Source organism: Argentina silus (assembly GCF_951799395.1).
Source record: "Argentina silus genome assembly, chromosome: X".
Classification (NCBI taxonomy): Eukaryota; Metazoa; Chordata; class Actinopteri; order Argentiniformes; family Argentinidae; genus Argentina; species Argentina silus.
Window position 1 is genome coordinate 16,201,910 of NC_139653.1, and position 26,212 is coordinate 16,228,121.

Genomic DNA, 26,212 nt, shown 5'->3' on the forward strand with positions numbered 1-26,212 from the left:
GACAGTCTTTATCCCTCAGTCAGTTTTGGAGGATGCTCTAGCTGTTTTGCAAATTCTCAGCTCCATGCTATTGCCATTGGATGCCAGAACTCCTCCTACTGCTTGTCTAGCCAATGCTGTAACATTTTGTGCATCTGCCACTCCCATCATCTCCCTCCTCTCTCTTCTCTTCTACCTCGCTGTCTCTCTCCTTTTCCTAAAGACAGACCCTGCCCTTTCATTTCTCTCTCTGAGTTGTCTATGGATTCTGTTTTAGGAGAATAAGACACTGACAATGGGCAGCTCTCTCTGCAGCATGGGATGCTGACACCACTCTCCTGCTGGGAATTCATGTGAGTACAGTCTGGTCATTCAGTGTATCTCTGTCTCTGCATTCTCCTCAGACTAGACTAAGAGTAATGTCTATGATTCCTGAAAATGCGGATGGGAGAGGATGAATAATTGATTGCAGTATCTCGTCTAGCATCTGTGCATCAGTGAATCACAGAATGGCAGTAAATATTCTACCACTCAGTGAGGCAGTGATGTGCTTAGCTTTTGTACTCATATAAGAATAAAATGCATCGTATGAAAAGCTTTGTGTCTATCTGTTGTAATGCGTCCTCTACTTTTCGATGTCTGTCTTGCCTCCTTGTCCAACCCACACATCTCTCCATTTTGGCTCCTGAGCAGCCCTTTTCTACGGCAGGTGGGCATGCTTGCTGCAGTCTAACTTGCATTGAATTTGTTGTGGAGAACTGATTACCCTTCAGTTGTTTGATGTCCTGGTTTTTCCTGGTTGAATTTCTGCCCTTGTCATTCTATACCTCATTTGGCATTGTATTGTATGTAGGTCTGGTCTAGTGGTACTAGACTGTGCCTCACTCACATCCTCTGCTGCTAGCGTATCAGTTCCAAACCTCTCTTTCAGGGTTTATGCTATGATTCTGAATTTCCAATGGATCTGTGTGTAATTGGGGTTGTGATACTATTCAGTGACCAACCACTGAAGGATGCCTTTGTATCAAACATTGTAGATGTCAAAAATGTATCCATAATGTATTATTTTTTATTAATTGGTCGAATATTTTGTCTACCTTTAGATGCTGTGCCTACAGGGCAGAGAATAAGCAGTGTTTGCATGCCCTACTCCAGTCTTGGCCTCGAGGTTACAGTCAGGGTTTATTAACACTGGGTGTAGTAGACTACAGTAGCTTATAGCTGATCTCAGACCTGTGTTTGATACTGCTCAGGCAGAACAGGCGGTACTGCATGAGAAAAGATTCTCATCACCCACTGCGTCTTCATCAGCCATGACATAGGCCACAGTGAAAAAGCGCATGGTGTGCCTGCTTAAAGCATGCTGTCTTATGTACCCTATAGTGCATCTAGCTTTGATTATTGACTATTGTAATATACTCTGCAATGAAATGCTGTTGAGTTTCAGCTTTCAACTCAGTGTTGCTTCAATTGAGATGAAGTTGCTTGGCAGGAATTAGCGACTATGTTTAAGACTGAGAGGGCAGTTAGTAGGGGACACACTTTCTTAACTAGATTTGACCCTGACCACTAAGGGTAACTATCAATGACATCACACAAGTGAAATACCTCTCCCGAAGCAGGAAGGGGCAGGTATGTGGTGTCCATTTTAGGACATCATCCGTTCTCAGCTGATATTGAGTTATCAAAAGCATGTAGTTCTGATAATTAACTGCTATACTCCCTCAATTGTGAGACCAAACTGGCATACTTCCTCAAACGAAAAGGCTATACTCCCTCAGGTGTGAGACTAAACTGCTCCCTTAAAAACAAAGGGTCTACTCCTTACGGCCGTAGGCAAAACGTCGCTACGGTGCATCACGTTACCGCCATAGACGAAAGGGCTATACTACGTAAGGCCATAAACGAAACAGCTCTACTCCTTACGGGCATAAATTAAACGGCTCTACTCCTTACGGCCACAGATGAAAAGGATTCACTCCCTAGTCTTTCTTCAATATAAAATGAGGCATACGTTTCTATAAAAACTTTCGCTACTTGCAATGACGAGTCAGCCTTTCTGGGAACACAGCCAATGGAAATCGTGATGCATTGATTGATGTACTTTGATCAATTGGAAGCGGACAATTTGTAAACAGAGAAAGCATTGGCAAAAGGCAGAGCTAACCCGAAACATTCTGAAGAAAAACTGTTTTATAGTATACGTATTACACAGATTGATTTATAGGCAATATATACCGCAATCGTAATAACACAAAACTTTTGACAGCTTGAAACATTTTCCCTATCCTTCATTGAACCGTTAGTCATACAGAAGAATCCGAGGCAACAAAGACAAGGTAATTGTGTTAATTTCTCTGTTATAATTGCTCCTGTTCTGTTTTGTTCTTATAGCAATGTTTATCATAGCAGTGTCGCATCCTTGTGCATTTATCCCTTGCTATTCATGAGGATAATTGTAGTTCAGTAACATTGGCTGATGTTGATAACTTCAACAAGTGTAATCAGAAAGAGATATATCATAGTTGACGTTTATTTTTGCTACAAATAATGTTTTTAGTCAACATTACACTGTCAGTGTTATGTAGCTAGATATGGCATGGCTATCGTTATTGAATATTGATTGTATCAATATCCCCTCAGGAGGCGCACATACAGCACAGCAACATTTGCCTGGATGCAGGCAAGCTAGACATCTGAGTGAATGTGAAGCTGTAGGGGATCTGGTGAGAGGTCAGTATTAAGGCATAAGGCATGGATTGATTTACGTAGACCTATGCATATGTTTGTATGATATATATTTATATATACATTCATATACGCTCTTGGCATGTTTCACTGTTCCTTACTATGCTTAGGTACGTAAATGGGCTGGTCATTTATACATCCCTCTATTATGATCTTCATGCCACGTGTTTTGTTTTAAAGGACAATATGGACATAATTTTGCCTTGTAAACTAATTCCATCAACCTTGGTTGTGGCAATAAGTGTATGTTATACAACTGTACCGTTCATTGCCTCCAGAGGGTAGTACTATGTAGGAGTATAACATAAAATAACCTTTTTTAATATATCTTCTCTCATCAGCTTGCTATTTTAAATAATTAAACCATATTAAACCATTATTACAAATGCTCATGGGTTAGGGAGGAAAAATAAATGTATCACTCAATAATTATAGGTTATAGGTTTTCCAAACCTCTGGTAGGCTGGTCAATTTTGTCATATTATTGCATATTATATGCATATTTATCTCTTTCTCTCTCTCTCTCTCTCTCTCTCTCTCTCTCTCTCTCTCTTCAACAGTCACAGTCCCTGCAGCCCATACACAAGTTTTTCCTTTTCGTTACCCATCTGGGTTTGAATCAGAGGAGTGTGGCCCACAGATGAAATATCCACTAGTCCACTGGGAGCCACATCGTGACAACATGGGACAACTTCCTGTACGCAGTACTTGGGTCAGGGTGTATCTGGATGTCTGAGGATGCAGTCAAGGTTCACTTTCCAGAATAATTCAATTGCACCAAGTTGTTTTGCCAAACCCCATCTTCTCTTCTGCTTAAGATGTAAGTGTTCTCCAGCTACAAGTCCCATTAGACCTTCAAGGGGATGATTGGCCCTTTATGCAGGCTCTGTCAGCGACAAGGAGATCCAGAAGCAGTCTGCCATGTTGTCTCTACTGAAACACAGGGATGTCCATAATGGTAGACAAAGGTTTGTGGACGATTGTGCCCTGCAAGGTCTCCAGACCTGCTTTCCTCTCAAAGAGAGCACAGATTCCAGCAGCATAAGTCAAAGTCATGGAAACGCAGTCCATGGCTCTGCTGAGGGTCCATGTGTAGCAGCCGATTCATAGTGAAGGAGCACAAGCTGTAAGACACTGTTACCTGCCTCCTCATCAACTACCTGAATGGGCCCCTGGTCAAAGCATGGGATAAGGAGTAGTGAGCCCACAACACCTCTACACAGTTCCAGCATGGAACTGGCTTTATCAGTTTAGGCAACACAAATTTCTCATTGAAAAGTGGGGGTATGGAACATTTACATAAGTGTTACTTTTGTGTGTGAAATATTACAGAATTTCTCAATGTAGCTTGAACTGAATAAACCGTTAACTGAAATATTTGCTGAATGCTGTGTTTCAAACACAACACCTTTTTTGTATCAAAGGCCTTATATGGCCCTTTCGTTTATGGCCTTACAGAGCATAGCCTTTTCGTCTACAGCCGTAAGGTGTAGAGCCGTTTCACCTAAGGCCGTAAGGAGTATAGCCTTTTCGTTTAAGGAAGTGTAGCAGTTTGATCTCAGAACTACATCCTTTTGATCTGACAACTGTCTCTATCAGCTGAGAACTGAGGATGTCCTAAAATGGACACCCTACAGGGATGCAGTTTCTATTAATTAGATCAACTCACGAGTTTGATGTATTTTGATAAACCACTACGGAAAAGTAGGCTTGTGTACTGCAGAGCAGTACTCATGGCAGTTCTTTGAGTCAGCATCAGCAATGTGGACAGTCAACTTTGCAGTGAGATTTATATATGTCTAATGTCTATTCTTAGTTTTGTCTAATTAGTTTGCTTTACAACTAATAGTCAATGGAACATCTATACATCTAAGTAAAAAGCATTTGATATGCTTCAGGTTGCATCATCCTCAGGACACTGAGGTACATTGTGCTATTGACCTCTTGCTCTGAGGTCTAGCCTTTTTGAATTCAGATAAATTGCAAAACTGTGCAGGTTCACACATAACACTGGAACTTTAATCTTTAGATAGTCTACAATAAGACCAGCAATATTCTCTGTTTGATGTTCCCTTTCTCACCATACAGACAGGGTATTGATTTGGGTGTCTAGGTTATTTTGAATCCATTTAATTCATATTTTAGGCCTTTTATCAAAAAACGGTTTCCTTATCTCAGATTAGCCATGTTAATTAATCAGATGTGCTTTAATCCTACTGTTCTATATGGTTGATTAATATCAATAATAGAATGTGATACTATTTATTGTACACATTACTTTATTATTAGTACTACCTCCTTAAAGAATTCTAGGCTGCTATGCATTCTCTTGATTCAACTATGTAAACAATTTCCAGTCTAAATCATCCAGTTTCTAATAATTGAATACACTTTCTTTGTTATTTTTCAACGATAAAAAGGCTCCAAATGAATTAGTGAAACCCACTCCCCATAGCTCAGTAGTAGTTTTAAATTAGATTGATTAAAGCCAATCATGGAAGCCACAGAAAGACTGTATGGTTTATTTTCTATTGAGCTGCATCCTCATGGTGTTCCTGTAAATATTGTCTGTCCATACGGAGAGTAGGACTTTTTGCATATAAATGTCGGTATGCAAATATTGTCCATCCCTCACAGGGAAATCAATAAACACATGTCATGACTATTTGAGTGACAGCTGTTAGTAGCAGACTGCACTGGTTTGACAGGGGTCTGGGCTGTGCCCAGTGGCTGAATGGGGGGGTCAAATCTGCAGTGCATGGTATTTGTGCGGCCAGTATACATTCGAACATGCCGCAAACAGTACTATGGATCTATTAATTCAAATGAGCTGACATTGTGCTGAATATTGTATCCTATCAGCGTGTGTGATGCTGTGCCCACTGTGATAGATACAGCTGTCTCCTTATCTTTCCATGCCCCTTTTCTTTCTTTTGTTCCAGAAGTGATCAACAGTACTGTACTTGATATGCTGGGGCTAGTGTAGTGTCTCTTTTCTTATCCGTGGCACAGAGATTACCTATTGAAGGTCTATAATCACCTCACAGAAAGGTACAGTTTTCTAGGGTAGACCAAGTGTAATAAAGTTCTTACCTGAAACAGAAGAAAACTTTGATCAAACTGTAGTATCTCACTAAACAGGAGTGGCTTGTACTTCCCATCACAAATAATTGTTCTCTCTTGGATCTGCCAGCATATTGACCAAGTCATGTCAAGGCTTGTTTATTTGTCATTACATTAAATACGTATACGTATAAGTATATAATGCAACAAAATGCCTGATGCAGAGCAGCACTACAACATCAATCATCATCAACAATAGAATGCAATAAGGATAATAGATCAAATATAAACTGTAACAATAATAAAACATATATTATAATAAAAAACATATATAATAAAAAAGAATCAAATAAAATATATAATTATAGCAGCAGGAGAGGGAGTAAAGTGTAGAATGCAGAGTGCAATGTCAATGGAGAGTGTCACTGAGTGTGACACTCTCCGAGGTGTATTCTGGGGGGGGGGGGGGGGGGGGGTCTAATGGCCTGATGGTCTGGGACTGGATGCTTCGGTACCATCTGCCAGACAGAAGCAGAGAGAACTTTCTTCCTGAGGTCCACGATCAGCTCCTTGGTTTTGCTGACATTAAGAGAGAGATTATTATCCTGGCACCAGTCTGCCAGGATATTTATCTGATCCCTATCCCTGTCTCGTCGTTGTTGGAGATAAGGCCAACCACGGTGGTGTCATCAACAAACTTGATGGTGGTGTCGGAGCTGTGCATAGCCACACAGTCGTGGATGAATAGACAAGCGTCCCATCACATTATGTCAATGAAATGCTCTACACTGCATGAACAGCCCAATGTTTCATTCCATCACATTCTGACAGGAGGTAATGCATGGAGACAGCTGTCCTCATACGGCGCAGTGACATGTAAAAAAAAGTGTGCTGTGTTGGGATTTGCTGTGTGAACAATGATTGATGGGTAGACTGAGAGCCAAACCCTGTTGGAGGGGACATCTGTATGGCCACAGCATGTTATGCTTACTCCTGTGTAGCAGAGCTGCACCCTCCAATCTCTCTTCTGCTAGACACCCATTTTGACAACCACAGTTTTGTGTCAGATTAAATGTTTTTCTTTGCACTGGCAGTACAACTACACTATTAACTGAAACATGTTGAGATGAGGTTCATTCTTTGTAGTCCTTGGCAATAGGTACATCACAGAGAGTGCATCTGATCTGAATTTTAGTGAATCAGTGGGTTTGAGTCTACTCTCTAATAAGGCTGGGTCCTTTCTTTAGGCACCCATAAACCCTGTGGGTCACTATTTCCAGCCCTTCTTCTCAGTTTAAATAGGACTACAGTCTTTCGTCCTTTGTGAAATGGGGACAATTTAAATAATGCAGAAGTCAAAATACACAATCACTGGGCAGTCATGCATGATCCAAGTCTGAGCTGGCCTCCTTCCCCGCACATATTTTTCTATTCTGAATGATGACCACATGTTCACTTCTTCATGCTGTGTCCCATATCTGGTACTTTGACATAGGTCATGTTGAAATCCCAATGTGTGGATGTGGGGTGTATTTGGAAACCCTTAAAGGGAAAAACATTTGTTGCTTTTGATAAACCCCACTGAGGTTATATCAGAGGACACACACAAGGATGGTTAAGCAGTTTCCCTGTCATGCCAATTTGTCTGTTCATGTTTTTCAGTATAAAGTATTATAAGGAGTATGCCCTCATTTGTCCCATAACTATTGTGCATTTCTCTACCTGAGTAGTCTGCTGTACAGTTCAATAGATGCCCTATCTATCTGCTTCCATGCCTCCCTCTTTTGGCACACACATCACTTGCATCACAATATGAGCAATGACTGATTCTTTAAAAAGTTATGTGAATGTCATTATCTTATGCTGACATACCCACCAGCAACAGAAGTGGATGGAAACATAAACCAGGTTCTATATTTAAACATATAGTAGCTCCACAGTACATTACCAAGGGCTAACACATCCAACATCAGGTCATTCAGACTCTGGGCAGGCACAGTTCTCCAGCCCACCACACAGCTGATGTCTGTGTCAGATACTAGGAGCAGAGGGTGTCCAGAAGTCCACTGTGCTGTGGTGACTCATAGCCACTGACTTCCCCCGAATTAATCGTACTGTGGGGTTTTCACAGCTGCTTATGAAACAGCAATCATTAATAATTGAAAAACAGAGAGAGGGAGAAGTAAGAGTTGGATTCAGTCATACACATTTGTCTGATTTTAAGTGGAGGCTTTTGCTCTGTCATAATGTATGTCTACAACAGATAGCATCACTTGCCATCTATTAGTCATGATGACAGGAAAATATATTTCACCTTTTCATTACATTATTAAAGGCACACTCAGAGACACACTGGGATGAGATGAGTGAATCATATAGTCATGTTTTTGCATCAGGGTGGGGAGAAAATGATTCTAAAAAGTCTAATTCAGTAGGCTACATGGTATTTTTCTAGACAAATCTAAATGGCCTTATAGTCCTCATAGGGAAGTAATGCCATTAGTGGGTTTGGGGTAAGTGAAGAATATGTGTTTTAGGGCAGCAGTGTCAATCTTAACAGATTATTCTGAGATGATGTGTTCTCAGACGAATAAACACTGCCCTGCAGAGAATGGTCTCATGATGGGACATAATTAGGAATATTGTAAGCCAGCCCACCTCATGTGTTCTTGAAACACCTCTACATAGTCTCTCTATCATATCAAAGGAATTTATTCAGAGTTGGTTGAGAATATCCTGTCACATTAGCAACTCACACACTCATTGTACATAATGTTGTGTTGTACTGTATTGTATGGACTGTCTTGTCTCATTGCTGTATAGTATATTTCAATGAATATAGAGCTCCCCACCATGCTGTACCCCCACAACTGATTCACTACAACTAATTTCACCAAAGTGACTGGGCTTGTAAATGAGAGATACAGCAATCCAGACAATAGACAGAGCCTAACCCTGAAGGAGGTCATTAAGCCACTTAGTGCAGGGAGAGAGTTTGATAGATACTATACAATCATGTTGTGGGCCTTTATATGTGGGGCTTTCTCAAATAAATAAGTACAACCACTTTCACACATTATACCAGCATTATACCGGTGTTGGAAGGGTCTAAAAGAGAAGAAAAAATAAAATTCTGCTGTACATTGACTACTGTATGTAGTCATAATATTTGTGTAGCGCTGATCCTCCATTTCCCCTGGAGAAACTATTCAGATCATGAGCATCATTCTGCCCTTGGAGGCACTGTGCTTCTATTGCAGTCATTTGCCCCTCTCAACACTGGTCCAAATTAGGTTTTCTCCTAAATCTGCATTTATCAGATTAAACATTGTAGATGTAATCTTGTCCATATAATTTTGGATCTACTAGACTATCATCTATTTTGTACGTTATTATTGCCTGCTGCCCATATTTCCATTTTTCTACTGTTCAAAGTTCTTTATTGTCACATACTCTGCAAACAGAGCAGTGATGCTTAGTTCACATGGGGCCCCAACAATGTTATACAATACAAGAACTATTTAAATGCAAAAATACACCCTAACTAAATTGCTCTATATAGTGTCAATAACTTACAATCTCATTGTTGTACACTGATACATGCTGGCATTGTATGGGGGTTACAATGTTTGACAACCTATTTTACTGTCTCTAAAAGGATTCACGTTCTTGTGCAATAGGTGAGGGTATTCTGCTCATGTTATTCTAAATCAATCTCCTTCCTACAACCACTGTTATACTTGCCATCTGCCCTTTCTCCACAGCTTTGTCTGCATGCATTATTACACAAAGCTGCTGTCTGGGGGAGACTGTGTTTTTAAGAAAGATCCTCTTTCAGTGGCGAGGCGAGAGGAACTGAGTGAGGGGGGCTGCCAAGGGAATAGGGGGGGGGCTGCCGTAGGCCTAGCATAGAGACCAGCAAGCACAGAGGGGAGGAGCCTGCAGGCTTTGGCTTCGCCTGCTGCCCCCTGATGTCACCGTTCAGCTGCTGCCATTTAGAGCCCATGTGAAGGAGGAGGCAGAGGAGGGGGCTAGGGGAGGCGAGAAGTGGGAGGGAGAGTGGGGCTTGGGGGAGGCTGAAACAGTCAGGCTGGGGTGTGGACATTGAAAGGGATCTACAGTGCTCCTCAGTCACTGGGCCTTGTAATCACTGGGCAGGAAACAACAATGAGGCCTGCGTGCCTGAAAAAATCCCCAACTGTAAGTCTGCCGTTACTTAGATCAGGGCTGCTGCTGTGGGATGCTATTGTGTGTTAATGTGTGTGTGTGTGCGTGTGGGAGTGAGTGAGTGGGTGGGTAAGTCTGTATGTTTGAGAGAGAGAGAGAGAGAGAGAGAGAGAGGGAGAGAATGAGAGAGAGAGAGAGAATGAGAGCATTGAGCTGTGGCTGAATGCAGGGAAGGAATGCCATTGTTAGAGCTGTTCTCTACTGCAAAGGCAGCTGCCTCAGAGCTCTGTTCATCTAGAGAGAGGCAAACTCCCTACTCGGTGTATTAAGCCCTGCTCCCTGAAGAAGACAGGTGGAGCCTCGACTAGGCTTGGTGTTATTCATTTCTCCTCTGGGCCAGCTGGGAGTAAGGGGAAGGAACTAGGAGGAATTTTGGGAGTGCCATTTTAAGGCTTCCTCTTTTTTCTCTTTCCTCTCAGCTGTAGAGCAAAGAGGAGCTAGCTGTGCCTGCTACTGTATGTCATGTCACTGATCAGTCTTCTGTGTACATAGGGGAGAGAGAACTACCACCAGAAGGGGAAAAGAAAGAGAGAGGGGTAAATAAGGAGGAAAACCTAAGGTAGTGTTTGGTGAGCAGGACAGCTCTATGGCCCGGTGGTGGGTGGTGCACACCATCAGTGAGCAGCAGCAGTGATTGAGAGATCAGTTTTGTTGAAGCAGCCTTGAAGGAGAGATTACTAACCCCGAGCTGCAGGTGAAAGATGAGGCCAGTCTAAGGAACAGTTATGGATTGTGATGGGTGAAGATGTGATTGGTGAGTTGATATTTCTTTCTAGGGAGTCTTTTCTGTGTATATACTCAGGTTTAGCTTTATCTTGGTCAAGGCCTATAATAGCATGGTATTACCACAATGGAACTATGTGTTTTTTAATGCAGCACATTGGTCCAGAGTAGGCTGTTAGCAGTTTCAAGGATGGATCAGCAATGTTTCCTCCCCTTAGGGAAGTCATTTTTACACAAACCGTTGCACTGTGTACTGTCCTCTTGTTTGGCCTATCCTGACAAATTCCCACATATTTAGGGCCAGTGTCTCTGTTGCTTTGGTAGCATGCAATCCCTGAGAACAGGCCATGGTGGGCATATTTGTGTCTGGATCGAGATACTACATTTTTTTAAACAAATTTCAGCCTGCTAGTTTCCCATGTAATGAATATATAATCTAAGGTCAGTCTGAGAGAAGTGTTTTCCATTTTAAACTCAGAGAAAATATTTCCATGCAGAGATTTCCGAGAGCAATATTGGATTTTATAAATCTTTATTAGGAAGAGTTGGTTAAACGTTTTAGACACAGATAAACCCTGACATATCAGACCCCTACTTTAGATATACTCATAACCATGCCTAATCGTCCGTGGTAGTGAATGGAGATGAGTATGACAAGCTCTTATGTTGACAACATGAAGCCTTAAGGTTATGGGAGGCTGCAAATGGGTAGATGTGTGGGTAATAGCAGGCTTTTCTTCTTTGTGCAGCATCTAGAATAGAGCCCCTATCAGAGCCACTGGCATATGGCTTATGTCACAATAATATGCTCTAGGTAATGTTGTGTCTCAGTTCCTTTCTGAAGAATAGAGCCTAGCTTTTAGGAGACAAAACCACTCACTCAGCACTGGGACTAGTGGTATCTATGGAAAATGGGCTTTAACTGAACAGTGGTTTAGAGGACCATGCTGAATATTAGGCTAACAAACAAAGAAGGAGACACAAAAACAGGCTATGTGTAATGTGTAGGCTACATGGTTTACAGAGTGTGAGCATTGTTGCTTGATTAGCATATGTGCATAGACCATGGCAGAGCAGTGTGTCAATGTTGTTGGTGATTCTGGGTGTCAAATCCTTTCCACGGCTGTGTGTACAATATGACAGATGTACAGAAAGTTCATTGCTACATACAGTTAATCTGTGCTTGACCCACTGATATACAGTAGATCCATGTAATGCCATCTCTCATTGTGTGCAGCCATGTTATTTAAACATCACATAACACCCAATGATCTGTGCTTTGATTACAAGTAGATAGCAATGTAATTTTGGTTTAAGTACAAATATTATGTTGCTTGCTGGACTAACAACCTACACCTAGATAAAGTGACTGGTCAATTAGTTTATGTGTAACATGTTTGCCAAATGAATCCATTGATCAGATCAGACCCAACATTTTAGCATTCATATATTTCCCTTGAAAACAACAGTTGTTTCACAATATATTGAATGATACTGCAAAACTCTGGCAACCTCCTCAGTACTGATCTCTCCAGACAGCCATGGCTGTGTTTGTGTGAATTTGTCACCCATTTATTTCCATGAGGCATGTGATGAATGTCTATACGTATGCCTGCTTGATTGCTTGATTACCCATAGTGTCATCCTGATACTGACAGGATTTGTAAAGTAGGAAGTGATGACTAGATGTGCACCTACAAATGAAGTTTATAACATGGGTTTGGGAGGAGAGTTTCGAACAATGAGATCACACGGCTCAGGTGACCCCCCGTGCACCTGCACCTGCACCTGCTTAACTCATCAGCCTCGCACACCTACACAACCTCAACTAATTAGCCCACACTCAAACCAGCACTCAAACCTAACCTCACTTCCTATCCTCATGTAATGCTTCCTGATACTGATAGCCTATTGGCAACTTCTACCATGGACACTTTACAGTGCTCACCAAGCTCGCTGTCCTGGATTCCCTGTAGTGGATCCAGATTTCGCTGCCTGCTGTTCCCACCCTGGATCTGACCAGCCCAGTTTGGGGCCAGCCCTATTCCATCCCTGCTCTTTGCCACTCCTGTCTGGCACGCCTGCTTGGTGCGCCCTACCCAGCCTGCTCAACCTGCCAGTCGTTCCTTCCCCTGCTGCTGAGGCCACTCAGGCTTTAAACTCGAAGTCCACGCCACTATCCATTTGTGAATGGACAGTGCACCACTTGCGGGAACTCCTGTCCAAGCAGGGTGTCTCCCACTCTGCTACGGATCGGAAGTCCCTGTTTCCTCCTCCCTCGCCGGAGCTCCTGTGGCCCCGGTGGCTCCGGTTCCCACTCCCCCTTCTCCTTCGGTTCCTGTAGTCCCTGCTGCTGTCTATACTCAGTCTGCTTATCTCGATCCTGCTCCAGCCCCCTATGCCCCTTCTGCCCTCCCTTGGGCTGGCTACTCTGCATGGCCATATTATGCCCCTCCCCCCTGGTTTACCTAGCGCCACCAGATTTCCCATAGCTGCCTACCACTGCTGTTTTCACCTGCTGAATGGAAAACCATAGGCCTACATGAAAACAACTATTATCTGCCGATAAATGATTTGCTACAGTACATTGATGTTGGAAACTTTCCTTTACCAATACACACAGCTTCAATCCATCCCGTAACCCATGCCCCTCCGACCAGATCAAACTCGATTCCCAAACCATGCAGTACCACATCAAATACAGCAAAACCAATCAGACAGGTACTGGCCATGCCATCCTCATCTACCATGCCCTGTGTAAGTATTGGGACAGTGAAGCATTTTTTTCTTCTTTTGGCTCTACATTCAAAGTTTGGAATTGAAATCAAACAATTACTATAAGGTTGAAGTAGAGATTCTCAGCTTTTAGTTGATGGTATTGATGTACATATTGGTTTCACCATTTAGCAATTACACCACTTGTTACGCATAGTCCCCCTATTTCAGGGTACCCAAAGTTAATGGGAGAGACGTATTAAATGTCCAAATTAAACACTAAAGTTTAGTAGTTGTTCTGCTGTTGCTGTCAGCAGTTACAATCATCAATAAAGATAAGTGAGCCAGTTCTAGTGGCACCTACACATGCCCAAACCTAACACCCCCTGCACCATATTTCACAGATGAGGTGGTATGCTGTAAATTTTGGGCAGATCCTTTTTTCTCCAAACTTTCCTCTTGCAATCACTTTGGTACATGATCATATTCCTGTGACCTCCTGGAAAGTGTGCCTGATCTGTGGCACAGCTGTTTTGGGGGTTTTGTTAATTATGGTGAGCATTCTTCGGTTATCCACTGTAGAAGTCTCCCTTGGCCTACCAGCCTATTTGCGATTGCTGCTCACCAGTGCTTTGTTTTCTTTTAAAGATGTTTTAAACTGTTGATTTTGGTTTTTAGCAATGTTTAAGATTTTTCAGCCAAATAATGGATTCCTTGACTTTCATTGATACCTATTTGGTCCTCATGTTGACAAACAGCAATAGCAAACTCCAAAGGCAAATGCAAAGCCTAGAGTCAATACTAGACATTGACAGCTCTCTTATGCTTGCACAAATGATGTGATGGAACACACCTGAGTTAAACAGAAACACCTGTCAAGCCAATTGTCCTGGGTACCCTAAAATAGGGGGATTATGCATAAAAACTGTTGGAATTTCTGAATGGTAAAACTATGTACACAAATGCCATCACATAAAAGCTGGGAATCTGTACTTTAAGCTCATAGTAATTGTTTGATTTAAAATCCCAATTTTTGGAGTGTAGGCCAAAATAAGAGAAACTTGACTTGTACTTGCACTCAACTCGTGCACAAGGCTTCTACGGCCACATGGCACACGACTGAGCTTGAAACAGGTATATTGGCTGGATGGCTTTGGGGGGGGGGAGTTACGCACAACCTCTGCCCACGCGGAGGGCTGGCCCCACCAGATGGGAAAGTCTCACACATACCCGATGTAAGATCGAGGACCGACTCTACACAAAGGGCGGGCCACTCACATCCTCTAGCCACTCTTGGCTGGCCCTCCATCGTAGTATCCAAGCCAAAACACATATTATACTTACTTGTGAGAAACTAAAAAGTTTGGTGAATGTAGACATGTAAATCATAAGAAAGGTTGTATGCTAATGTTTGCTTTGTGATGGCATTTGATGTATTTAGGAGTACATAATTTTCAGTCATTTGGTGTCTTCCTCTGTTGTCTCCTACTTAAGTTTTATTACTGCTGCACTTTATGACTGCCCTTTTCTGTTGTGAGGTCATGAACTAGTGTTTATGCTCTCTTCCTCTGTCCGGGTAGGTCTTTGACCCTCCTGAGAATGTCTGTCTGTCCTGTCTCTCACCATTTCTTTCTTCCTATGTCCAGGCTAAGTAGTGCCTGTGCCCCCTCCTCCTTCTGTGAATGTCTCTCACCATGGCCAAGCGTGAGACTGGCAACACCAGCCCTGTGGTCAGGCAAATAGACAAGCAGTTCCTGGTCTGTAGCATCTGTCTAGACCACTACCACAACCCCAAGGTTCTGCCCTGCCTGCACACCTTCTGTGAGAAGTAAGTCACATTTTATGTATAATACTATACAGTGTAGGCTCAAACAAGAAGTGGAAACAGGGAAATGAGCCCTTGATTATTATCAGCTACTGTTATACTGTATGTACATGTATCCTGATTACAGTAAGCTCTTGATATATTGTGAAATACATATTGGGCATGTTTTTCCTACTTAGCAGTTTTTTCCTACCAAGCAGGATTATGATTATACCCTGCAATAATTAATTGTTCAACTGGGTCATGGCATGAGTAAATGTTTTGAGAGCGATTTCAAAATATGTATTATGGAATAAAGTCAGTAAAAAGCAAAAAGTAAAAAGTAATTTCAGCATTAATTATAATTACATATCCACTTTACAAATATATTTTACACATATAATGGACTGTACACAAATGCTTACAAGGCTAAACTAGATTTTTATGAGTGGTGTCATACAACGTGTTGATAGTTTTTTACTGTGGCCATACAGCTAACAGTGCCTCATTGGGACTGCATAGGGCACACATAACAGACTGTACACATATATTTCCGAGGTTAAACTTGATATTTACCACTAATCTACTTAGCAACAGTTCTAGAATGTGAATCAAGTGAGATTCAACCATGAGCGGTGTCTGTTGATGGATTTTTACTACTACTTTTTACAACAGTTGAAAGTTCCCCATTTGGACTGCATAGCAGTGCCTAACAGTGACTAACACTAAAACTAAGATAATATAGGTAGAGAAACTCAATCACTTTCTTAGTAGCTAGCTGTAGTAATTGGCTGGGTGTCAGCCACTAGCAGCTGATGAGAAAGCTGGTAAAAGACCAAATACAGCCTGAATAAAATATAGCTTGTGCTACTCTTGAGTTTTGGTGAGGCTACAACCTAACTGAACTGAGCAAGTTAGCATAGTTCATGTTGGCTGCTAATGCTAACGTGCTAGATAGCTAGCTAGTTACTGTAAAATATTTCATATTTCATAGCTGATGTGACATCCTTGACCTTGATGTTGGTGCCAACTGTTCATAGTTGTTTGCTTGTGTTTAACAACCTCACCTATCCCTGAACGTTGTACCCCTCTGTGCAGATGCTTACAGAACTACATCCCCCCTCAGTCTCTTACGCTGTCCTGCCCAGTGTGTCGGCAGACCTCCATCCTGCCAGAGAAGGGCGTTGCCGCCCTGCAGAACAACTTCTTCATCACCAACCTGATGGAGGTGCTTCAGCGGGACCCAGAGTGCACCCGGCCCGAGGCCTGCAGTGTGCTGGAGTCAGTCAGCGCTGCTGCAGCCTGCCAGCCCCTTTCTTGCCCCAACCACGAGGGCAAGGTAAACTGATTGGATACTATAGAACTTTTACGTTTTTTGTTTTTGTTTTTTTTCACGAAATAATGAGTCACAAAACTCTGAAATATAGAGTCATGTTTTCTGGGTTGATTCTTCCTTTTACCTTGTCAGTGTAGCTTGCTTTTGCAAAGATCCTCTTCTGTGCCCTCTGCAGGTGATGGAGTTCTACTGCGAGTCATGTGAAACAGCCATGTGTCTGGAGTGCACAGAAGGAGAGCACAGGGAACATGTGACCGTTCCTCTGAGGGATGTTCTGGAACAGCATAAGTCAGCATTGAAAAATCAGCTGGATGCTATACGCAACAGGTACAACATGAGTCCCCTCCCCACCTCTCAATTTGTAATTATTACAAGCACTTACTCAGAATATGACATCTACTCTTTAGTTATGTCATTGCCCATATCCAACCCTCCCCTGACTGTTCTCTGATAGACTGCCCCAACTGACGGCTGCCATTGAGCTGGTAAATGAGATCTCCAAGCAGTTGACGGAACGTAATAACGAGGCAGTGACTGAGATCAGCAGCACCTTTGAGGAGCTGGAGAAGGCATTACACTTGCGTAAGACTGTCCTCATCACGGACCTGGAGAACATCTGCAGCACCAAGCAGAAGGTAAGTGTCTCATAATGCACCTACAGTATGTTTCTTACTTCTTGTCTCTCTCTCCTCTCTCTATTTTCAAGTTAAATACCTACACTCTTGAAAAAAAAAGTGGTCTTGAGTGTATGGTAATCTAGGTCTATTAATCCAATGCAAAGTTCATGCTGCATTGCAAGTGTTAACACCACTGACTGGTTCTCCCTGGTTGTGTGTGAGTCAGGTGCTGCAGGCCCAGCTGGCCTCGCTGCTGCAGGGGAAAGAGAACATTCAGAGCAGCTGCAGCTTTACAGAGCAAGCCCTGAGCCACGGCAGCGCCACCGAGGTCCTGCTAGTCCAGAAGCAGATGGGCGAGCGTGTCAGCGCCCTGGCCCGCCACACCTTCCCAGAGCAGCCCCATGAGAACAGCCACCTAGACTGCCAGGTGGAAACGGAGGGCCTGCGGCGCTCCATCCAGAATCTGGGCGTCCTAATCACCACAGGGGCCGTGGGCCACACCAGTGTGGCCACTGGGGAGGGCCTGAGACACACACTGATGGGACAGCACACCACAGTCACTGTCACCACCAAGGACAAGGACGGGGAGCTAGTGAAGACCGGCAATGCTGTGCTGAGGGCAGAGATCATCTCTGCAGATGGAGGCTGCACTGAGGCAGAGGTGGTGGACAACAAGAATGGGACCTATGAGGTGGGCTATACTATGCGCTCTGAGGGGGAGTTCTCCTTCTCCCTGCTCCTATACGAGCAGCCAGTTAGGGGTAGCCCATTCCGTCTGCGTGCCGTCAAGCCATCAGACGTCCTCCAGTCACCAGATGATGTGAAGCGGAGGGTGAAGTCCCCAAGTGGAGGTGGGGGTCATGTTCGACAGAAGGCTGTCCGCCGGCCCTCCAGTATGTACAGCACCACCAAGAAGAAGGAGAACCCCATTGAGGATGAGCTCATCTACAGAGTGGGTGGGTACAGCTGCTCATGTGATCCTGCTCTTTGGATGATAACTCATGACTGGGCTATTTAAAGCTCTTGGGTACATTAACTCTGAGACTCAGTGTTCTTATGTATGTTATATGTTGATTTGACAGGAACAAGAGGTCGGGATAAAGGAGAGTTTACCAACTTACAAGGCATCTCTACCTCGAGCAATGGCAGAATTGTTGTTGCAGATAGCAACAATCAGTGCATACAGGTAAGAGAAGTGCAATAACCCTAACCATGTATCTGAGTTACAGGGTGCAACACAGAATAAATGTAGCTACCAAACAATTTGAAATGAGTTAGTAGATGCCTATTGCAATCAATCTCCTGAGCTATTTAAACCATTTTGAGTGATTGAGGTGTTCTTTCTCAGGTGTTCTCCAATGAGGGATTGTTCAAGCTGAGGTTTGGGGTCAGAGGTCGGTCACCAGGGCAGTTGCAGCGCCCCACAGGGGTCACAGTGGACGTGAATGGTGACATCATTGTGGCTGACTATGACAACAGATGGGTCAGCATCTTCTCCTCTGATGGGAAGTTCAAGGTGAGAGGTCCTCATTCTTAATAAATCATCCCTAATGTATAGTCACTATCCACATAACCAAACTCTCTCCCGCTCTACCACTCTGACCCTCACAGAGCAAAATAGGAGCTGGACGCTTGATGGGGCCTAAAGGTGTGGCTGTCGATCGTAATGGACACATCATTGCCGTTGACAACAAGGCCTGCTGTGTCTTTATCTTCCAGTCCAATGGGAAGCTGGTGACAAAGTTTGGGGCCAAGGGAACATCAGACAGGCAGTTTGCAGGTACTGTGCTATATGAAGTATATCCATCTGTACTTGAGAAATGTTACAGTATCTAGCAAGGCTATTATTCTATAGAAAGGTTTATGACATTGTTGAGACATATATCATTACAAATAATATACCAGCTCATCTTGAAGAGGGTATTATTGCAGATTCTGTATGATATACTGTAACTGAATATAAAGTGTATATTTTAATAAGTCTGTGTTTTACTGTTTCTACTTATATTTTTGTTTTTATTTACATATCTGTTTTATCTATTTGTAAAGCAATTCATAACATTGTTTTAAAAAGGTGCTATGTAAATAACGTTTATTAGTGCTGCCTATTGTGTCAGAGCATAAGGCTAGGCCAGATGTACAGACTCAGAGAGTTCATAGAGTTGTTCTTTTTTTATTTATTGATTTATCGTCACTGCTTGATTATTGCATGGTTATTTCATTGTTTCAGCTCATTTTGTATTACAGCACTGTATCTGAAATTGCATTGATAAAGACTGTGCCTGGTGCCTATTTGTTTAAAATGCTAGGAAACCAAACACATAAGATTAGATTAAAGGTCCACTCAAGTGACTTTGATTTCCATATAAAATCATTTCTGGGGAAATGTTAGGTTACATACTTTAATTGTTTACAATTAAAATGCTCCAAAAGTAGCAAGTAGTAGTTTTTTTGCTTGTCACAATTTCTCAAGCCAGCAGAGTGTTGTATTTTGCAAGATAGAAGCTTACCTTAGTAGAGTTGCTAACAGTTTTACAAGGCTAGCTCAAAGTAACTCACCAAAAATGTAATGACATTCAACTGCAAACAGAAATGGGGCATACATACTCTGTAGACTGCTAATGAATTGGTCAACATTATAGCCAGCTAAAAAAAACTGTTGATCAAATGTGTGACCATCATGCCCAGTCAATCCTGCTTCTATCTTGCAAAATACAACACTGTGTTAGCTCAAACAACAAGACAACTTCAGCTACATCGTTTTTTTACCTTTGTATTCTGAACAGTCTTGCTGCATTTTACCACTGTGTGCACTGCTACTGCTGGCTAAAATGGGAGGGATGTAAAATGTAAACAAATTATGTGAGTGGTTTATTTGATAGACTTTTACTACACAGAGCACTCATTATGTTGGAGTATAACATGGGTCATGGTGAAGGATGGATAACCCCTTAAATCACACCCTTCGAAAACTGAGCATCTGAGGGAGGGTAGCAGGGCTAGATGTTTACATAAAGAGTACTGGAAAATGACAGAAACCTTATTTTTTTATATTTGAGTGATGCTAATTTGATCTGGCAAAACCAAAATTCAAACCAAAACACTGGAAATTAAGATTTTCACTTTAGTGAGTCTTGAAATGCATGAATGGGCAAATAGCACCTATCTCCTATATTAAGAGCTGTTGCTGCATCCAGATTGTTAATTCAGATTGCCATTATCTGTCATGCAATGATATGACCATTCTATGTTATCATTGATATATTCATAAAGAATAACTTTGGCTCTTGTAAAACTATTTCAGAGATTTGATGCATGATAAAGATAATCATTCTCCTTACCCTATTTTGTTCTTGTTTAGTCTCTGCTAAATGGGACTAATTGCCTGCATTAGTATACAGTAATCCTCCATTGATATGTCTTCATTTGCAACAGGGAGAGATTATCACATACTCTATGGATGCCTCTCAGTTGTTTGAATCTATCTCATTTCTGACATTGACCTTTTTTGTTCCTTTTAGAAAAAAGTGGTGCAAACATTGCACTGGATCAAAAACTTAGTAAATCTAGCCCTGCATTCAGTAAGTATTTGTATTGTTTACAATACAGAATTGTATGTAATTTCTACAATGCTCCCATATTGCTTGCTGCTTATAGCCTCTGTCCCTGACAGCTGTGATGTTGACTTAGAGTGCCCTACCTGAACCAAGACGATGCTCAGAAATTGTTAGGGCTTTCAAGTTGTTACGTGTTTCCCTTTGTGACTAGTGTTACCAAAGTTCTGTTGAAAGTACAAAAATAGTCTGGAACTTCCTCTAAATGTTGCAAAGCAGTTGATGACTCATCTTCCTTCTCTCTCCCACTCTGTCCCCTCCCCTCCCCTCCCTCAAGGTCCCCACTTTGTGGCCATAAACAACAAAAATGAAATTGTTGTAACAGACTTCCACAACCATTCAGTAAAGGTACGGCTCACAATTTCTTATTGTCTATTGTTTCAAATGTTATATCAAGTTGGTGTTAACTGCCATGACTCCAGGCTGTTTTTACAACAGTATGTCATATTCTTTGTGACTCCCTAAGATCCGTTACTTAGGTCACTGTGCCACAAGAAAATGTCCTTCTCAAAGTGTTGGATAACTGATGTCAGTTTGCATCACTTCCCTAGGTGTACAGTGCTGATGGGGAATTCCTTTTTAAATTTGGCTCTCATGGAGAAGGAAACGGCCAGTTCAACGCCCCTACAGGGGTGGCTGTTGATGCCAATGGGAATATCATTGTTGCAGATTGGGGTAACAGCCGAATACAGGTAGGTTGAAAATGACTTTTATCTGCCTGTAACAACCACTACCATTTATGATTTATCTGCCTGTAACAACCACTACCATTTATGATTTCCCAAATATTACTTTTCTCCTTCCCACTGAGTTCCGAATAATGCAGTTCGTTCAACCAAGGACAAGAAAGGTTATCCATCAATTAATTCAAGAGGAAAAAGCTGTGGATTTGTCAGCATGTTGGGGTTATGTAAGCCTACATATATGACCCATTAAACAAGCAAGAAGAAAATATGAGTAGGTTTGGAAAATACATGCTTACTACATTTATTTAGGATTTGCACACACACAATAACAAATGAAAGACAAAATTAAAAGAAAAGGCAAATCGTGTAGGGGAGGTTAAGAAACTATAATATTAATAATACAATTAAACAAAATGTTAAGTTATTGTTGGCTAGTCTGAAATGTTGGCTAGTCTAAAATGTGTATTTTGAGACAGTGAGAACATAACATTTGTGATTAAATGAAAAATAAAAGAACATTAGAGACATCGATTGAAAAGGAATATTAAGACAGTTGCTCCAAAAGATATTTATGTTTTTTTTTAAACTGGTAAATGCTAGTGCAATTCTTTTGATCTGGGAGGCTGTTCCAGAAAATGGAATTGAGAGCTGTCCTTTACTAATTCTGAAAGAGGCAGTATGGGGATTAGAGGAGGATCTTGTGGAGTAACTGTGAAGTATTTGCTGGACTGAAACATGTTGTGAAAGTTCATAGGTAGAACATTTCTTTTGAAATGAACAAATTGGCAGATCTGTCATTTGTTGACGTCATAGATGTTAAGAACAACAGAAAACATATATAATATTAATAATAAAATTGTACTCAGCATTCGAATTTCATCTCTTGTCGTAGGGCAAGACTGTCTAGTGGCTAGACAGATTGTGTCGCTTTTGCTTGTTAATGGGAAACGATTTGAGCTTGTTGTAAGCGGAGCTCAAGCAAGCACACACTGGAGCTGCAGAAAAATGTGTCAGATCATGAATGTCACACATATCAAGAACTGTCTAAGGCTACAGCAATGATATGAAATCTACATGAAAGTTATTCATTTGAAGCCAACTACTGTATGATACATGATATGCCAGACAAGGGTGAAAAAGAACAGAAAAAAAATACAGTTAGGCAACTACAAATGGCTCATTGGATACAGACAGTAAAACAGTGAAAATATAATTTGTTTAGAGATATTCAGTTGTGAGTTTTATTAGGCTATAGCCTACAGAACACTATGAATTGAATTATGTCAACATGACAGCTTACTTTCACTGATCACAATAGGCTGATCTGCTATACTCTCCTTTGCAGAGTGGAAAATTAATGACATAAACTGCACTTTTTGCGTTGTGAGCGTGCTGTGTGCATATACAGCCTACTGTTGAAATGTGTAAATTAACTGAGAAACCTATCACTAATTTGAGATATCGAGTTAATTACCACCCCTGCCCCGATGGTAGGGGAAACATTGCCACTTACAGTGCCCTGTGTAAGTAATGGGACAGTGAAGCATTTTGTCTTCTTTTGGCTCTATACTCCACAAGTTTGGGTTTGAAATCAAACAATTACAATAAGGTTAAAGTAGAGATTCTCTACTTTTTTTAAGGGTATTTGTGTATATATTGGTTTCACTATTCAGAAATTGCAGCACATTTTATGCGTAGTCACTCTATTTCAAAAGTGATGGGACAATTGGCTTGACAGGTGTTTCTGGTTCGTCAGTGTTCCGTCACATCATTTATAAGAGAGCTCTCAATGTCTCGTATTGATTCTAGGCCTTGCATTTGCCTTTGGGGTCTGCTATTGGTGTCTGTCAACATGAGGACCAAAGAGACGTCAATGAAAGTCAGGGAAGCCATTATGAGGCTGAAATATCAGAAACATAGCCAAAACCTTAAACCTACCAAAATCAACAATTTGGAACATCATTAAAAGGAAAGAAAACACTGGTGAGCTCAGAAATTACAAACGGCCTGGTAGGCCAAAAAGGACTTCTATAGTGGATGACCGAAGAATGCTCACCGTGATTAAGAAAACACCCAAAACAACTGTAAACAGATCAGGAACACTCTCCAGGAGGTAGGCATGAATGTGTCAGAGACTACCATCCACAGAAGACTTCGCCAGCAAAACTACAGAGGCTACACTGCAGGTGCAAACCACTAGTTAGCCACAAAAACAGGATGGCCAGGTTACAATTTGTTAAAAAGTACCTAAAAGAGCCTGCAGAGTTCTGGAAAAAGGTCTTGTGGACAGATGAGACAAGGATGTACCAGAGTGATGGCAAGAGTAAAGTGTGGAGAAAAATGGGAACTGCCCAATATCCACAGCATACAACCTCATCGGTGAAATATTGAAGGGGTGTTATGGCTTCCACTAGAATTGGCTCACTTGTCTTCATTGATGATGTAACTGCTGATGGCAGTAGCAGGATGAATTCTGAAGTGTACAGAAACATCTTGTCATCCCAAGTATTGTACAAGCAAATGCCTCAAACTCATTGTATGGCGCTTTCATTGTACAGCAGGACAATGACCCAAAACATAAATCTTAAATCTTATTGAACATGCATTTGCTGAAACTGAAGGCAAAATGTCCTCAAAACAAACTGAAGATGGCTGCAGTACAGGCCTGGCAGAGCATCACCAAGAGAATCTGGTGGGGTCAATGGATCACAGACTTCAGGTTGTTATTGCATGCAAAGTCGACCAAATTGTTGACCAAATTCTAAATATGAGTGCTTAATTTGGACATTTGGTCAATCTGTCCCATCACTTTTGGAAGTGAAGTGTGGTGAAATAGGAGGACTATGCATAAAAAGTGTTGTAATTTCTGAATGGTGAAACTAATATGTATACACATACCATCACATAAAAGCTAAAGCCAAAAGAAGAACAAATGCTTCACATTGTCTCATTATTTACACAGGACCTTGCATATTCCATATCTTCACATCATTTTATGAAGTGTCCATGAAGACATGATCTGTCTAAATTAAGGTTTATCCAAGGACATCATTTTGAATTTCTTCGATCAGACAATAATTTGTCCTATTCCAAATTGAAAATGTATAGGCTACTCCTCACGTATTTCACCCAGGCTGCCATTATTCTTCATTCAGAATGGAAAAAAAATAATTACAATAATAAGGATAATACAAATTAAATTAAAATATACAATTAATATCAGTTCACAAATTGGGTAAGTGAAGATGCAGATATGAGCTACTGTTTCACAACAAGCCCATCCATTAGAATTGCTCAATGATGCTCCCTTGTATTGCCAAGGTGAAACGCCTTAAATAAAATGTGTGGAGAAGGCCAGTTACCGCCGCGATACCATTGCTCAAACATGAACCTTTTAAACTCTGACTTACTGTACATAGTACCCCTATTTCAGGGCACCAGAAGTAATGGGACAGATTTATATAATGTCCAAATTAAACACACATTTCATACAGCTACACAACACCTCCGCCATGTTTCCCAGATGAGGTGGTATACTGTAAATCTTGGGCAGATCCTTTTTTTTCCAAATGTTCCACTTGCAATAACTCTGGTAAATGATAATAGTTATCTTATCTGAATATCTTTTTCTAGACCTCTGCAGGCTTTTTAGTTATATTTTAGAAAACTGAAACCTGACCATCCTTTTTTAGTATAACTAGTGGTTTGCACCTTGTGGTGAAACTTCTGTAGTTTGGCTGGTGTATTCTGGGGATGGTAGTCTCTGACACATTGACACCTACCTCATGGAGAGTGTTCCTCCTGGACAGTTGTTTTGGGGTTTTTCTTAATTATGGTGAGCTATGTATACAAAGTGTCATTTCTAAATGGTGAAACCAATATGTAAACAAATAATATCCTAAAATAAAAGCTGAATATCTCTATGTTAACCTTGTTGTTTGATTTAAAATCCAAACTTTTGGAGTATAGAGCCAAAAGAAGAAGACAGATCCACTGTCCCATTACTTAAGAAGGACACTGTATATTCAGCTACACATTGAATAATAGTCACTACAAATCAAAATATCACATAACCTAAAATAACAAAGCATGTTCCCAATATTGGCAGGATGTGAAAATATTTAATAGCATATTGATGTAGTTTAGAAATAAAGCATGTGCATTTCCTGGGCAAAACATCAGGTATCATTCCTATATAGACAATTTTGGCATGCTTGTAAACCTTGAATTCCTAGGTTTAATTTGTTAAATAAGTTAGGCGAACATATCCCTTCACCATTATCTGAAAGTGGTACATTGCAAGTAAGATTAAACCTTGAGCATTGCTGCACAGGTGCATCCAATTACACCTGAGTTAGAGCCTGACATATTTTCGTTGGTTTTGTCTGAAACTATGCAGGCAACACTGTCCTGGTAATAAACCAAGGAAGTTATGGTAATACATGTTTGTTGCAAGTGGACCGACCTGTATGTTGTGTTGTCTTCCAGGTGTTTGACAGCTCAGGGTCGTTTCTGTCCTACATCAACACCACAGCGGACCCCCTGTATGGCCCCCAAGGCCTGTCCCTCACCTCAGATGGCCATGTGGCAGTGGCAGACTCTGGGAACCACTGCTTCAAAGTTTACCGCTACCTGCAGTAGAGCAAGCCTGTGCCCAGTCCAGCCCAGCCTAGCTAGCTTCCCCACAGCAAATCACTGAG

General features: G+C 41.5%; 1 protein-coding gene across 2 annotated transcripts; it reads left to right on the forward strand.

Annotated features, from left to right (window-relative positions):
- The first annotated feature begins 264 nt into the window (after window positions 1-264).
- Window positions 265-26,156, forward strand: LOC310822639 (tripartite motif-containing protein 3-like). Of its 2 annotated transcripts, none has more exons than XM_083695048.1 (13): window positions 265-332; window positions 15,102-15,283; window positions 16,358-16,598; window positions 16,771-16,922; window positions 17,050-17,230; window positions 17,439-18,168; window positions 18,295-18,398; window positions 18,561-18,728; window positions 18,824-18,992; window positions 20,734-20,793; window positions 21,104-21,174; window positions 21,378-21,518; window positions 26,001-26,156. In XM_083695048.1, the coding sequence occupies exons 2-13, from the start codon at window positions 15,138-15,140 to the stop codon at window positions 26,151-26,153; spliced, it is 2,316 nt and encodes a 771-aa protein (XP_083551174.1). In that variant the 5' UTR covers window positions 265-332; window positions 15,102-15,137; the 3' UTR covers window positions 26,154-26,156. The 2 variants fall into 2 exon arrangements, with proteins under 2 accessions (XP_083551174.1, XP_083551173.1); XM_083695047.1 differs by lacking the exon at window positions 265-332 and adding an exon at window positions 9,920-9,990.
- Window positions 26,157-26,212: the final 56 nt, after the last annotated feature.

Bases quoted from the DNA above. Each gene is read 5' to 3' on its own strand.
- LOC310822639 (XM_083695048.1), top strand. From the start codon at position 15,138: ATGTCTCTCACCATGGCCAAGCGTGAGACTGGCAACACCAGCCCTGTG. The intron at 20,794-21,103 runs GTAAGTATTTGT...CCCTCCCTCAAG, and splicing joins TAAATCTAGCCCTGCATTCA to GTCCCCACTTTGTGGCCATA. The intron at 21,519-26,000 runs GTAGGTTGAAAA...GTTGTCTTCCAG, and splicing joins GGGGTAACAGCCGAATACAG to GTGTTTGACAGCTCAGGGTC.